The sequence below is a fragment of the Ovis canadensis genome, chromosome 3 (assembly GCF_042477335.2).
Source record: "Ovis canadensis isolate MfBH-ARS-UI-01 breed Bighorn chromosome 3, ARS-UI_OviCan_v2, whole genome shotgun sequence".
NCBI classification, from domain to species: domain Eukaryota; kingdom Metazoa; phylum Chordata; class Mammalia; order Artiodactyla; family Bovidae; genus Ovis; species Ovis canadensis.
The window spans coordinates 9793281-9808925 of record NC_091247.1 but is presented as its reverse complement, the minus strand read 5'-3'; the positions used below and the strand labels follow the sequence as shown (position 1 = coordinate 9808925).

The 15645-nt window shown below is 51.3% G+C and overlaps 1 protein-coding gene across 7 annotated transcripts in view; it reads left to right on the top strand.

Moving 5' to 3' along the window:
* Positions 1-288: 288 nt before the first annotated feature.
* MVB12B (multivesicular body subunit 12B) overlaps positions 289-15645 on the top strand; it is a 211768-nt gene continuing 196411 nt past the window's right edge. For 5 of the 7 annotated variants that reach the window (XR_011255491.1, XM_069582393.1, XM_069582392.1 and 2 more), the window contains exon 1: positions 289-889. Coding sequence is in view for 4 of the 7 variants with exons in the window: in XM_069582393.1 (XP_069438494.1) it covers positions 806-889 (84 nt within the window). In the remaining 3 variants the exon portion in view is untranslated. Of the gene's footprint in view, positions 890-1022; positions 1226-15645 lie in introns of those variants that run through there. The other 2 variants (XM_069582396.1, XM_069582397.1) reach the window with 1 other exon arrangement.

Genomic DNA, 15645 nt, shown 5'->3' with positions numbered 1-15645 from the left:
GTGTGTGTGTCCCTGTCCCTGCAAGAGGCATGTGGGTGTGTGTGGGTGTGTAACGTTTATCCCAGGTTCCAAGAGGCCTGGGGGCTTCCGGAAAAGCATAAGAGGGCTGGGTGTCCCTGAAAGAGGCGTGTGTGTGTGTATGTGTGTGTGTGTGTGTGTGTGTGTCCCTGTCCCTACAAGAGGCATGTGGGTGTGTGCTGGGTGTGTGTGGGTGTGTAACGTTTATCTCAGGTTCCAAGAGGCCTGGGGGCTTCCAGGGATGTAAGGACTGGTCTAGGGTATAGAGATATAGTGAGGCCTAGGAGAGCAGAGGGGGCTGCGGGTCCCTGGAAGAGGCCAGCCTGGGGGAGGGGGACATCGGGGCCCAGGCTCCAAGAGGCCCGGGGCTCCTTCGGGTCTGGGCTGCGCCGGGGGGCCGTTGCGGACTCTGAGAGGCCGGGTCGGCGGCACCAGGGCCCTCCCCGGGCTAACGGGCCAGGCCGTGGGGGAGGCCGGAGGGGGAGGCGGGGTGCCGACCGGGCGGCGGCGCGGGCTCCGGACGCGAGGGCTCCCGCTCCCTCCTCCCGCCCGAGCCAGCCTCAGGCGCCCGGCGCCTCCCCCGGAGCCAGAGCCAGAGCCGGGAGGCCCGGAGCCCGGCCTGCCGCCGCGGCCCGCGGAGGGAGCCGCCGCCGCAGTTGTCGCCGCCGCCGCCGCCAGGCCGCGCCCCGCCCCTGCCGCCGCCGCCGCTCCCCGGTGAGGCTCGCGCTCGAGCTGCCGGCCCCGCCGCCTGGGCCCCGGGCCCGGCCCCTTCCGCGCCGCCCGGGCGATGAGAAGCTGCTTCTGCGTGAGACGGAGCCGGGACCCGCCACCGCCGCAGCCGCCGCCGCCGCCGCCGCCCCAGCGGGGAACAGTTAAGTGAGAGGGGCGGGCGGGCCGGGTGCCGCGGAGGCTCGGCCGAGCCGGCCCTGCTCCTTCGGGGAACGGGCGGGCGGGCGCGGAACCCGGGCCGAGGGGCGGGCGGGCGGGCGGAGCCGGGCTGCGCCGAGGCCTTGCGGGCTCCGTGCCCGGCCAGCCGCGGGGAAAGGCCCGGCGGCCTCTGCTCGGCCCTGCGCGCGCCGCGGCTTCGCGTCCTGGCTTGGCCTTGCAGCCGGCAGGCGGGCGGATAGCGCGGAGACCCGGGGGCGAGCAGCGACCCCCCGGGCCGGGGCATGTGAAGTCGCCGAGAGCCACGTCCGTCCGGTGAAAGGTGAGGCGGCCCACCTGTGCCAGGGCGCGGCGGCCACCTGCGCAGACCCGGACCGTCGTTTCACTGGCGGGGCCTGGGGTCCACTCTCTGTGGTCACGTGGGTGCCGAGCAGATTGCACCTGAGCCTTGGGCATGATCTGCGGCCTCATCTGTGACCTGAGCAGAGCAGAGAGGACAGCCAAACTCCAGGGCACCTGTCTGCAAGGTGACGTGCTGGTCGAGGCACCCAGGACCCAGAGTACCATCCTCGAAGGGTAGTGAGCCTGTTGATAGTCACCCTATGGGGCAGTGCAAATGAGGCTCCGGGGCAGGGGCCAAGTGAAGAAGGCAGACCCATGAGCATCTTTGTCCTTTGTTACCAACACACAACTCTTCCTAAATCATCAGTCTTTCCCAGCCATTAAAAATGACTCTTGTATTCTCTACCCCTCCACAGCCTCTTCAGCCTGGCCCAGAGGAAGGCCCACTGAAGGGCAAAAAGGGAGTGGCTGTTGCCCCTTCTCTGCTCCCTGCCCCCACCCATGAGCCAGCCCCCACTCAGCTTTCTGCCACAAAGCAGACAGCAAGCTAGAATCTCTTTAGGGGCCTTTGTCTCTGGTGGTTCCTTCTCAATATAATCTCATTGTACATTTCTGGACAGCTGGCTGGATCTCATCTCATTTTAACAGGGCAAGAAAATATTATCAGCTGCACCAGAAAACCTTAGAAAAGTTAGGAGATAAGCTCAGTGGAAGCCGAGACTAACTCAAAAACTCAGCGTACTCAGAAAGTTAGCACAGGAGACAGGTGACATCTTTCTTGCTTGCGGGAAATTGAACTGGCTATTTCAAGATGTTGTGCCTTGCACAGAATATTTAAATGGGGCCTCTGAGAGATGGGGCCTCTTTTGGGACCTGGGCACCAAGACCTGTGCAAAGCAATTGACATAGCAATTACTGGTTCGCTTGAGCCCAGAATCACCTTCTCTGATCCACATTTTTCATTCCTTCCTTCTAGCTTTTAGGCCACACTCCTGATTTATGCTAAAGGCATTTCTCTGCTTTGCCTCCTTCCCACTGGTGGGCTTTTCCCCCACTTCTAGATGGAAGAGTACACCATGATTAAATGCGAGGACGTCAGAATTAGACCTCAGCTTATGCCTTGGCTCTCCTTATTGTGTGTTCTTATGCAAATTAGTGAACTTTTCTGAGCCTCAGTTTCCTCATCTGTAGAGTGAGGCTCATGATAATGTCTATCTCATAGGATTATAGTAAGAAGTAAGAGAAATATAACAGGAGCAATGCTCAACTCCGTGCCTGCCACAGGGCAAGTGGTCAGTAAAAATTAGTGGTTAGTATTCAGGGTTTGTTAACTGGTTAATCAGAAGAGTAGCTTCAATTTTTTTAGTGTGCTTCTCTGTTAGTGGTTGTATTGAGGGCCACTAGGAAAGGATGGGAGTAGAAAAACGCTGGGCTTGGAATCTCGGGATACCTCCTGGAACCTAGGTAACCCTAGGCAAGTCATGGAACCTCATGGGGCCTTTCAGAATCCCCATTTGCTTATTTATTAAAGAGACCTAAGCATAAAACCTACCCTGTAAGGCTGAACGAGCTAAGGTATGTGAATATGTGTGACACTGTGGGGGGGGTGGGGGGATCCTCACTAAATTTAAGTGAGGTCTAACCCTAACCCCTAGTCAATTAACTAGGGGTCTAAGACCCTAGTTTTGTGGGTCTGACATTTTGACAATTTGTTGTGGGTGGAAGGAGCTGGCAGAAAAAACAATGCAAGAATATCTTGCCGTACATTTTACAAAACCACACAACCACGTGAACACATTGTGATCTGCTCTCAGGGCCTTGGAAGGGGTGAGTGGGGGCTGGGGAGGGGAACGTCTGAATCCAAGCGTCCTGGGCCCCGCTGCCATAGCAGGTTGAAAGTGCTCCATGCCTTGTGCTCAGAGCACGGTGTCCTTGCCACACTGAAAAGCAATGATGGTGTCGGAGTCAAGCATGGGAAATGTCAAAGGTGCTGTTATGATGATGAAGATAACAAATGACTACATGGCTGGATGTGATGGGCTGAGAACACCGCGTTTAGTTGGCTGCGGCTGAGTGAGCAGGGTCTTGTTTGCTCATTGGGTTGTGGGAGGGGAGGCCTGGGTTCCCTGAATGAGCTGCCTTTCTGCAGGCTGTCCTGGCTCTATCTGAGGCTCTCCCTGGCCTGTGGTGCCTGGCTCCACTGGCTCTCCTTGGCCTCCTGCTCACTGGGCCGCCACTGGGGATTGTGGTTTCCCTGAGTTGTCTGCACTGTTTGCAGTGGGGTTGCCTGCCTCAGATCTCTTCTTCCCTGCTGCTTGGGAGGCAAGGTGTGCTTGACATTACCTCCTTGCTGGGGACATCCTGTGGGTAAGCGTTGGTTTACACGACACACTTTTGGTGAGATGCAGAGCTTGTGTAGGCTGAAATGTGAGAGGCCTGTGGGCTCAGAGCCGAGGGGTCACATACTTGAGCTTTGTAGCAGCTCAGACTCCCCTGAAAACTGGAGGGCCATCTTGTTGGGCCTGTGGCTATGGGATTGTTCTACACACACACACACACACACACACACACACACACACATTTTTTTTTTTTCAGGTACTGATCAGCCCAGGAAAATGTTCAAAAGAATACCCTTGGATCCTTTAGAAGAGAGAAATAAATGAATTCTTAATGAGCTAAATATCCCCAGGATGTTTATTGAAATGCAGATCCCAAGGCCTCAAACCCAGACTTTGAATCAGAATATCTGGGGAAGGGACCCCAGAATCTGCCTGTTGAACAAGAATCTTAGGTTGTACTTAATGCTTACTGAAATTTGAGGACCACCATTACAGATGCTTTTTAAAAATATGGTGAAACACACAAAATAAAATTTGCCATCCTAATTTGCTACCTAATGCATTGGTGGCATTAAGTCCATTCATGTTGTTGTGCAGCTAACCGCTAGAACTGTTTAATTTTGCAGAACTGAAACTCTGTACAGTTGACTCTTGAACAACATGCGTATGAACTGTGCAGGTCCACTTACACATGGGATTTTTTCAATAATAACTGTTGCAGTACTACACCTTCCCCAGTGAGTTGAATCCCCAGTATGGGAGGGACCGTGAATTTGGAGGGCCACCTATAAGGTATATTCAGATTTCTGACGACTCGGAGAGTTGGTGTTCCTAACTCCTGCATTGTTGGAGGGCTGTCAGTGCTCATTATGGAGCTCCCATTCTCTCCTCCTCCAGCATCTGGCAACCACCATTCTACTTTCTATGAATTTGACTACTGTGAGTACCTCATATAAATGGAATCATGTAGTATTTGTCTTTTTGTGACTGTCTTATTTCACTTAGTATAACAACTTCAGTGTTCATCCACACTGTAGCATGTGTCAGAATTTCCTCCCTTTTAACAACAGTACTCCATTTTTTGTAAAGACCCCATTTTACTTATCCATTTATCTGTCTGTGGACACTTGGGTTACTTCCACCTTTTGGCTATCGTGAATAATACTGGTGTGAACGTACACATACAAATATCTCTTCGAGACTCTATATCCAGTTCTTTTGGGTATATATCTAGAAGTGGAATTACCAGATCACGTAGTCATTCTCGGAGAAGGCAATGGCACCCCACTCCAGTACTCTTGCCTGGAAAATCCCATGGATGGAGGAGCCTGGAAGGCTGCAGTCCATGGAGTCGCTGAGGGTCGGACATGACTGAGCGACTTCACTTTCACGTTTCATTTTCATGCATTGGAGAAGGAAATGGCAACCCACTGCAGTGTTCTTGCCTGGAGAATCCCAGGGACTGGGGAGCCTGGTGGGCTGCTGTCTATGGGGTCGCACAGAGTCGGACACGACTGAAGCGACTTAGCAGCAGCAGCAGTAGTCATTCTACTTTTAATTTTTTGAGGAATCGCCATACTGTTTTCCATAGTTGCTGCATTTCCTTTTCCACCGAGAGTGCCCCAGGTTTCCAATTTTTGCGCATCCTCAACTATACTAATTTGCTAGTAACCGTCTGGAAGGCATAGCATCCCCTTCCAGTATTCTTGCCTGGAGAATCCCCATGGACAGAGGAGACTGGTGGGCTGCAGTCCATGGGGCGGCTTAGAGCCGGACACGATTAAGCGACTAAGCACAGCACAGCAGCTGTCCTCATGGGTCTGAGATGATATCTCACTGTGGTTTTGGTTTGCATCTCCCTAATGAGTAGTAACACTGAACATCTTTTCAGATGCTTTTTGGACATTTGTATATCTCCCTTGGAGAAAAGCCTTTTCAAGTCCTTTCCCCCTTTTTTTTTCATCAAGTTATTTGCTTTTTGTTATTGCTCTGTTGTAGGAGTTCTTTGTAGACTTGGGTTTTAAGCTCCCATATATTTTGTTTGTTTGTTTTTCTTTCGTTTATGTTTGGCAGCACTGGGTCTTCATTGCTGCATGTAGACTTTCTCCAGTTTCCGTGTATGGACTTCTCATTTGGGCGGCTTCTCTTGTTGCTGAGCACAGGTTCTAGAGCACAGGCTCAATAATTGTGATGCACGGGCTTAGTTGCCCCTTGGCATGTGGGATCTTCCCAGACCAGGGATCAAACCCATATGCCCCACATTGCAAAGTGAAAGTTGCTCAGTCATGTCCAACTCTTTGCAACCCCATGGACTCTGTGTGTGTGTGTGTGTGTGTGTGTGTGTGTGTTGTTGCTCAGTCGTGTCCGACTCTTTGCAACCCTACGGACTGTAGCCCACCAGGCTTCTCTGTCCATAGAATTCTCCAGACAAGAATACTGGAGTGGATTGCCATTCCCTTCTCCAGAGAAACTTCCCAACCGAGGAATCAAACCCTGGTCTCCTGCATGGCACGCAGATTCTTTACCGTTTGAGCTTCTCTAGGCCAGAATACTGGAGTGGGTAGCCTTTTCCTCCTCCAGGGGATCTTCCCAACCCAGGGATCAAACCCAAGTCTCCTGCATTGTGGGCAGATTCTTCACCAGCTGAACCACAAGGGAAGCCCAAGAATACTGGAGAGGGTAGCCTATCCCTTCTCCAGGGGATCTTCCCTATCCAGGAATCAAACTGGGGTCTCCGGCATTGCAGGCAGATTCTTTACCAACTGAGCTATCAGGGAAGTGTGCATTGCAAGGTAGATTCTTAACCATTGGACCTCCAAGGAAGCCTGGATTTTTAACCTCCTATCAGATATACATGGTTTGCAAATATTTTCTCCCATTCTTTTGTTTCTTTTGATGGAAGTTCTACAAGTTCTTTATATACTCTGTAAAGAAAATATCATGCGTTGTTACAGGTTTATAGGAGTGGAAACTTAGGCCCAGTTCAGTTTGCCTGCCTGTGATCACACAGCTGTGTCAGAGTTACAGCTCAAGCCCTGGTTCCTCTGAGTCCAAAGCCCACACCTTTCCTATTCTTCTACTTTACCACCCCGCGCTCCCCTGAGCTAACAGCGTAGAGGCCCTGCTGGGTCTGCAGGAAGTGGCGATGGCTTGAGAAGCGTTCAGCTTCAGGAGAGGAAATGGGAACCCAAGACTGGGGAATCTCCCTTCCGACTACTAGGGTGCTCCTTCCTGTAGACCCTCATCCTTACTTGGATCTTGGAAGGAGCAGAGAAGCGCAGACAGGTTTGGACTGGTTTTGTCTGTTTAGCATTTCATAAGCTTGTTTCAAAGCCCCTTGCTCCTCAGTTTCCCAGACAGCCCGGCCCTTCATGCCACCGCTGTTGCCCTGTGCTCTCCCCACACTCCTTGCAGCGCTCTGTGCCTGCTATCATTCAGGAAGGCCAGCCCCCACCCCTGCCCCCGGCAGAAAGGAGTGTCCCCTTCATTTACAGTTCCTTTCTTTGAGGACATTCCCTCTAGCCTGTGAGCCCCATGGGCAGTAGCCATGACTTACCTGTCACTGTGTCAGCCAGCACAGTGCTGCTGCACCTGGGCAGTGCATTATCCGGCCTCTGCCCCAGCCCAGACCAATCAGATCAGAACCTGGGGGATAGCTGTAGGTTTTACAAACTCCGCAGGGAGTCTTCACGGAGCCCCCGGCCAGGTCCTCATCCAGCCCACTCGCTGGATCTAGGGCAGACCCACTTCTGGAACCGCCCAGAGTACTGAGGTCCCACCTCCCTTGCTTGGCAGGTGGCTCGGCCCTGGAGTTGTGGTGTTTGTCCTGCACCAGGCATCAGTAACCCCAGCGGGGCACACTCACCATTGCTCCTGCTGCTTTACATGCCTCCTTAGTCCAATGGAACACAGACAGTTTTGAGAGCAGGACAGGGACTTCATTTATCCATCCTCCCATCCGTCCACCCATTTATCCATAGTCTATTTATTGATGATGCAAATTTATTGAGTATTCACTATAGACTAAGTACTATGATGGACATATACCTTTGAACAACTAACGCTCTGCTTGGGAAAGTGTTGAAACCTTCTGAGAGGCAAGACTGTGTTTCTTTACGTGTGTGTGTGTGTGTGTGTGTGTGCCCATGTGGTAAGGTCATGTCCTTGGACAACATCAGGATTCTTAGTGACAGCATCTGTCTGGCTGGGCATTGGGGAAGGTTTGGGGTGAATAGGAGATGTGACTCAGAGTTTGAATGGTGGGGTGGGTGCCATAGGGGAGGGACTGGGTGCTCTTGGGCAACCTGTGTTAGGGAGGGAGAGACTGAAGGACTTACTCTGAGGATGCTCCCCAGGGATGATGACCTTTAGGCTCCTTCTTCCCTGCCCGCCTCAATTTCCTTCCTTCGTCAAATATCCGATGAGTTCCTACTGCTTTGTTCTCAGACTTTGGACTGTGGACCAGCTGTTTCAGCATCTACCTGGATCTTGTTAGAAATGCAGCTTTTCAGGCACCGAGTCAGCATCTCGGGGAGTGGGTGTAGGACTCTCTTTTCGTGAATTCTCTAGGTGACTCAAGCACGCTAGAGTTCGAGAATGTCAGGCTTTTCATCTTCGTCACTGCTCCATGCTCAGCACAAGAGCTTTTTACAAACATTTGTGGGCTGACTGTTATGTACCAGGTCCTGTTCGGTACTAGGGATGTGGAGATGCCTCAGAGGGAGGATGGCGAGGTCAGCCAGGTTGAAGGTATCAATGGGACACGCAGGTGACAGTAGCCAGCAGGGCACCAGATACACATCTGAGTCTTAGGAGAAAAATCCCAGCCTTGGAGGTAATTTGGAAGTCATTAGCACACACAGGTAGAATGATCATATGACCAAAGAAACTCTTAAGGCCCATGTGAAAGTCAAGAGTGCGGGTGGTGATGAGGCGGGGTGTCTACTGACCTGAAGCCAGGTGTTCTGACGATTCTGGCCCCAGGGCCCATTTGTCCATGTCGAGGTGACATGTTAGCATTTTTACTCAGCAGACACTGTGGCCATCAAGCCAAGGCTGTGACGGTTTCCTGTCACTGAATATTAGGCAAACGGCCAGCTGGCTCTTGGGGCCTCCTGGGATGGTTTCATTTGTAGGGCGTCTGCCTTCCATGGGGGTCCACCTTCTGCCTTCTCTCCAGGGGCCACTATGGTACTAAGACTTGATGGGAGTGGGTAGGGATGACCTTCATCTGCAGTAACTGTGAGCAGGTTGAGGTGGGGCTCACAGAGTCCTGGAGAATGCCCCCTCCTCCCCAGCACCAGGCTCCCTAGTTTTGCAGAGCCGGGCCTGTAGGGGCAGGCCTTTGGCCACAGCCGTGCTGTAGAACTTGATCCGGATTTATTTTGGGAGAGTGTATTCTGGGATCCAGCACTGCACTGTGCTGCAGCCACTCAAACCCTAGGCCCACCTCACATGGTTTATGATAAATCTGTTTGGCTATCAAATGGTTAATGCCAGTCTAAGCAGAGGTCTGATGGGGTGGATGCATTTGTACACCAGATTCTTCTATTAGAAGTAACAGACTTTTACTGGGAAAAAAAAAAAAGGAAGTGCTTGCCATTGTTAGTTCCCTGGCTGGAAAGTTCTTTGTGATCCAGGGGAGCTTAGGAAAATTCTTGCTTTCATTCCCCAGTATCTTAGCAGCCTTCCCAGCAGCCTGTGGCCTGTTGCCACCAGATCGTACTCGACAGCATTTGTCAGAACGATTTGGTTTCTGACTGGTCACTTGGATCAAATGTCCAGGCCAAAGTACAGGAGGCACCAGGAGGCTATCCTGAGGTTCCACAGTGGCCGCCTCTTAGCCTGTGTGCGCGATCCCTGTGGGTGGTGCGCAGAGCCGGCTGGGGTTTGCCTGGGTGCTGCGTGGACCCTGACCTTAGCCTGCAGTCTCCTGAGGAGGTAGGGCTCTGCACGCGCCATGGCTGCCTGTGGTGGCTGGGTTTCTGTATTTGTGTGTGTTGTGGGCACGTGGGTGAAGCCTAGCCTCCTCCCTGTCCTTCTGTCCCCTGCTTAAGATTTGTTAGCAGGAAGGAACTGGTAGTTATGGGGTAACAGAGATGAGCAGGGGTTCCTGCAGCCCGCCGGCACCACTGAGCTGCTGGGAAGCAGGCAGAGAGCTGCTCCACGCCAGGCTGCAGCTTTTCCGCAGGGAGGTTCTGCTTTTCGGTCGTTTGCCGTGGGGAGTGAAATATTCATCCACTGCTTTTCCCCAGCTCTGCAAGCTGGTAGATGTGGGCAGACAGTTTACGTCTTTTCTGCCCTTGACTTTGGATTTCAGACAATCCGATCACAAGTTCATCCTTCTGTAGAGACTTAATTAACCCACTGGTTTTGTCACTTCAATCCCAGTAGCCCTATCTAACCTGCCCTGCCCCTCAATACTTTGATATTACTCTCCTCCAAAGCTGTGTGTGAGTCCCACCTTCAGCCCTGGTGGGCAGCACAGGCTCCGCTTCTGAGCTGGTCTTCCTTCCTTGCCCTGGGATCCTGCTGTGCCTCCTTTGAAGGCAGCATCCACTGCCCTCCGGCAGTTGTTGCCTCCCCCCACCCCCAAAGTGCTTTAAACTCCTCGGCTCATGCCCTACCCTGCTGCTGGAGGGGCCTCGGTGGAGAGAGGCCTGAGCTCTGTTAGTTGGGTTTTGATTTCAGTACAGGAGTTGATAAAACGAGATAAACCCCAGGCTCACAGGGCCGGGGAAATTAAACAGAGATGATATCAAAGTTCCCCTGAGTTTTCAACTGTGATTCAGTAGCTTAGTTTTCTCCCAGACTGCGGCCGGGAGGCACGCCTTTGATTCTGAAACAATGTTCAGCATCAGTTAAGCCCAGCACTGCTGACTTTTAGGGATTAAGCACACTGTCCTAGTAATTCTTTGATCAGCTACAAGGGAGCCGTGTGCTGTCTGTGTGAAGGGGCTTTATAGTTAAAGTTCATTTCTCTGTGAACCTGGGGTGACAGCCTTGGTGAGGTGCTGCTGTGCCGGGGGGCTGGGGCCTCCCCCAGGCACTGTTTGCTGCACATGTAGGAAGCTCTTGTCTTACCCAGTGTCGTTGGATGGAACTTATTGAGCACGGCTGGAAAAAATCCTGCTGGCCTGGAAAACACACCTCACCCTAACTGGCCCCATCCAGTCCCTCAGTCCCAGGATGTACCACACACACACATACTCTCATCCTCCTGCCTGCTGTCTTTCTCCCCTTGCCTTGTGGAGAAATCCTCTCAGGACAGAGACAGGCACAGCTGCCCAGAATGAGGCTCTGTAGCCCCCAGCCTTGGCGATGATCTCAGTGAGGCTGGCTGCACGCTCGGGATAGTTCAGTTCAGTCGCTCAGTCGTGTCCGACTCTTTGCGACCCCATGAATCGCAGCACGCCGGGTCTCCCTGTCCAGCACCATCTCCCGGAGTTCACTCAGACTCACGTCCATCGAGTCCGTGATGCCATCCAGCCATCTCATCCTCGGTCGTCCCCTTCTCCTCCTGCCCCCAATTCCTCCCAGCATCAGAATCTTTTGCAATGAGTCAACTCTTCGCATGAGGTGGCCAAAGTATTGGAGTTTCAGCTTCAGGATCATTCCTTCCAAAGAAATTCCCAGGGCTGATCTCCTTCAGAATGGACTGGCTGGATCTCCTTGCAGTCCAAGGGACCCTCAAGAATCTTCTCCAACACCACAGTTCAAAAGCATCAATTCTTTGGCGCTCAGCCTTCTTCACAGTCCAACTCTCACATCCATACATGACCACAGGAAAAACCATAGCCTTGATTAGACAGACCTTTGTTGGCAAAGTAATGTCTCTGCTTTTGAATATGCTATCTAGGTTGGTCATAACATTTCTTCCAAGGACTAAGCGTCTTTTAATTTCATGGCTGCAATCACCATCTGCAGTGATTTTGGAGCCCCCCCAAAATAAAGTCTGACACTATTTCTACTGTTTCCCCATCTATTTCCCATGAAGTGATGGGACCAGATGCCATGATCTTTGTTTTCTGAATGTTGAGCTTTAAGCCAACTTTTTCACTCTCCACTTTCACTTTCATCAAGAGGCTTTTTAGTTCCTCTTCACTTTCTGCCATAAGGGTGATGTCATCTGCGTATCTGAGGTTATTGATATTTCTCCCAGCAATCTTGATTCCAGCTTGTGTTTCTTCCAGTCCAGCGTTTCTCATGATGTACTCTGCATAGAAGTTAAATAAGCAGGGTGACAATATACAGCCTTGACGTACTCCTTTTCCTTTTTGGAACCAGTCTGTTGTTCCATGTCCAGTTCTAACTGTTGCTTCCTGACCTGCATACAGATTTCTCAAGAGGCAGGTCAGGTGGTCTGGTATTCCCGTCTCTTTCAGAATTTTGCACAGTTTATTGTGATCCACACAGTCAAATGCTTTGGCATAGTCAATAAAGCAGAAATAGATGTTTTTCTGGAACTCTCTTGCTTTTCGATGATCCAGAGCATGTTGGCAATTTGATCTCTGGTTCCTCTGTCTTTTCTAAAACCAGCTTGAACATCAGGAAGTTCTCGGTTCCTGTATTGCTCAAGCCTGGCTTGGAGAATTTTGAGCATTACTTTACTAGCGTGTGAGATGAGTGCAACTGTTCAGTAGTTTGAGCATTCTTTGGCATTGCCTTTCTTTGGGATTGGAATGAAAACTGACCTTTTCCAGTCCTGTGGCCACTGCTGAGTTTTCCAAATTTGCTGGCATATTGAGTGCAGCACTTTCACAGCATCATCTTTCAGGATTTGAAATAGCTCCCCTGGAATTCCATCACCTCCACTAGCTTTGTTTGTAGTGATGCTTTCTAAGGCCCACTTCACATTCCAGGATGTCTGGCTCTAGATGAGTGATCACACCATCGTGATTATCCGGGTCGTGAAGATCTTTTTTATACAGTTCTTCTGTGTATTCTTGCCACCTGTTCTTAATATTTTCTGCTTCTGTTAGGTCCATACCATTTCTGTCCTTTATTGAGCCCAGCTTTGCATGAAATGTTCCCTTGGTATCTCTAATTTTCTTGAAGAGATCTCTAGTCTTTCCCATTCTGTTGTTTTCCTGTATTTCTTTGCATTGATTGCTGAAGAAGGCTTTCTTATCTCTCCTTGCTATTCTTTAGAACTCTGCATTCAGATGTTTATATCTTTCCTTTTCTCCTTTGCTTTTCACTTCTCTTCTTTTCACAGCTATTTGTAAGGCCTCCCCAGACAGCCATTTTGCTTTTTTGCATTTCTTTTCCATGGGGATGGTCTTGATCCCTGTCTCGGGATAGACAGGGACCAAACGACCTGTGAGATTAAGCTAGGAGGACTAGGTCAAGGTCAGTGCTGCCAGGGTACTCTCTACTCTTCCGACCCTGCCCGAGATCAGACATGACTCCCAGGTGCTGCTACCATCGTCATTCCTCCCCTAACATTTCCTGAAAATCCACTTAGCTTCAGGTTGGCTCCTTTCTAGAGTTCTCAGAAATCTCAGTCTCTGTTATCTTGTCATCTAAAACATCGAGTGAACTTTTGGCTTTTCCTCTAGGGACCCTCCTTGCAGCCACAGCCTGGGCAGTAGAAGTTTCCCCCATCCCCTGCCCCCAACTCCGTTGGCCCTGCAACTTGCAGTTGGTAATGGAGGCCCCCCCACCCGTGTGCTGTTGTGTTCACACCATGCTGTACATCACCCTGTTCCCTCCTGTGCAGCACGCGGGTCTCCCTCATTAGGCCTAAATTTACCTCTGTCCTACACAAACATGGCCTTAGCTCATTTTTATTGCTGTAAATTATTTATGAGGGAAATGTTGCGTCTGGAAACTGAGGTGTGAGAAAAATTAATCCCATGTTACTTTTCTCTCTCAATACTTTTCTCCCCCTCGCTTCACTTACTGGATTACTGCTAGAGAAAGGAGAGCTTTGGCATTTTAAAATATAATTGGTGCTGAGAGCACTTTCTTGATCAGGTATGGGATGGGAAGTTGGGTCTCTCTCTGCCCAGTGTGTGGAAAGTACACCAGATTGGGGAGGGAGGGTCGGAGGCCCCTGGGGCTCTGCCTTCTGCCAGCCCACGGCATCTGAGAACTCCAGGCCTCTGTTTCTTTTCTCTAAAACAGGGATTAATATGCTCCAGTCCCCTTCCTAGGTTTGGTGTGAGCTTTTTTGGAGAAAGCTTTTTTGGTAATTGCAGGGCACTGCTCAGATGCGGGGAGGTGTGTTAATGCTTTCTGTGTGCAGCTAGAATTTGGAGCTGGAGGTGGATGCTAGGCTGGGCAAAGAGAGCTGAGGAAGACGCCCGTTGTTGCAAGCACGCCTGGCATTTTCTGCTTCAGCCCAGCGTCAGCGTCTTGCCAGACAGGTTAATGGTGGTCTTAACCCCCCCCCCCCCCCCGCCCCTCTCCCCAGGAAGCTCTGCTCTGCAGCTACCCACCCCCACCCCCACCCCCACCCCATTAATGGCCTCTTCTCCCCTTCGCCGAGGCCTGGCTTGTGACCCGGGCAGCCGCGGCCGCTGCGGTGCCATACCCTTCGGGCCGGAGGTTCCGCGCAGCCCAGGGAGCGCCGAGTGCTAGTTAATAAATGGCCTTTTGTGAGGAAGGTCAATTGAAGTGACGGTAGAGACGCTGTTAAGAGTAATTTGCAGTCAGAAAATATGTAATTCAGGGCAAGCGGCTCTGAGTGATTGCCTCTGCCATGGATATCTTGGGCGTTTCTCATTAAAAGCTTCCTTTGCTGGTGGTGGCGCTTTCCTCCGCCGCCCCAGCGAGGAGTCATTTGTCTGTATTTCACAAAGGCTGCTGGATCCCCCAGGGCACTGCCACTGGGGGGGGTGTGTGTGAGGGGGGGAGGCTTGCATCTGAGATGCTCAGTGCAAATGCCCTGCCCGCCGCATCCTCCCAGCCTGCAGGCCCACCGCCCGCCGGCCGGCTCCTTTGTCTGCTCAGGAGGCTGCCCGCAGCCATCTTGGGGCCCGGTGCCCGGCTGCCCGGTGCATTGTGGGAGCAGCGGCGTCAGCCTTCCCTGCTCCTGCAACTTGCTCGCGCTGCAGAGCAGAGGAGGGTGGTTGGTACCTGGACCGGGATGCAGTGACCCGAGGATGGGGCATCTCTCAGCGTATAAAATATTTCTTATTTATTCCCATGCTCCCCAACCCCCACCTCAGATAGTAGAGGCAGCACTATCTTAATAATAATAAAACTTACGTCTCATGCTCTTTATTAAATTCACAGCATGATATTTTAGCACTGGCAGAATTCAGTGCCTTCTGTTAATGAGTTGTTAATTGCAAAGCATTTCGGTAACCAACAGCAGGTATACCAGTATTTTGCTAACGGCAGCGATGTTATTTCCATGTTAACCAAGAATACCGAGTTTTCCAAATGAAGTACTTTTTGATCAGGGTTTGCTTTGGATTCCGCTGGTGCAGAGAGTGAATCCTAAACCTTCCTGATTGGGGGCATCCCTGCGGATTCATTCAGTAAATATTCACTTAGTGCCTACTGTGTGCAGGAAGCATTGAGTCCTGTGCTTTATGCAGATAAACCTGCCTGGTAAATGAGATCTTAAAATAGAAAATGATTCAGTGATTCGGTGTGGTGTCCTGCCCCCCCTGCCCTTTACTTGCAGAAGCTTATTTTCAGTAGAATTAAGTAAGGTTTAACTTAGTTTGGCTTTTGTCATAAACAGAAGCTGAGACTGTGGCTGCTGCCAGGCGCTTCCTAGCCTTGATCGGGAAATTAGCTCCCTGGCACTGACGGGCCTGTTTCCGGAGCCTTTTGTGGGTTCCAGGGAATGCTGATTACATGGTGACTTGCATACAGCCCTCTGGTGGTTTCTATGGAGGACGCTGTAGTCATTTTTAACGTCCTCTGCCTTTTCTGATTCTAGGCTGAGAACTTACAATATTCCTACTGGCTGCCTAGTTAGACAAGAGTGTTTGGTTTGCTTTAGCAGCAGTAACCAGCCTTGAGAGATCTGACAGACCTACAGCCAGTGGAATGTAATCACTGCGGAAGGAGGTAGAATTTAACTTGCTGTTTTCCACTGCTG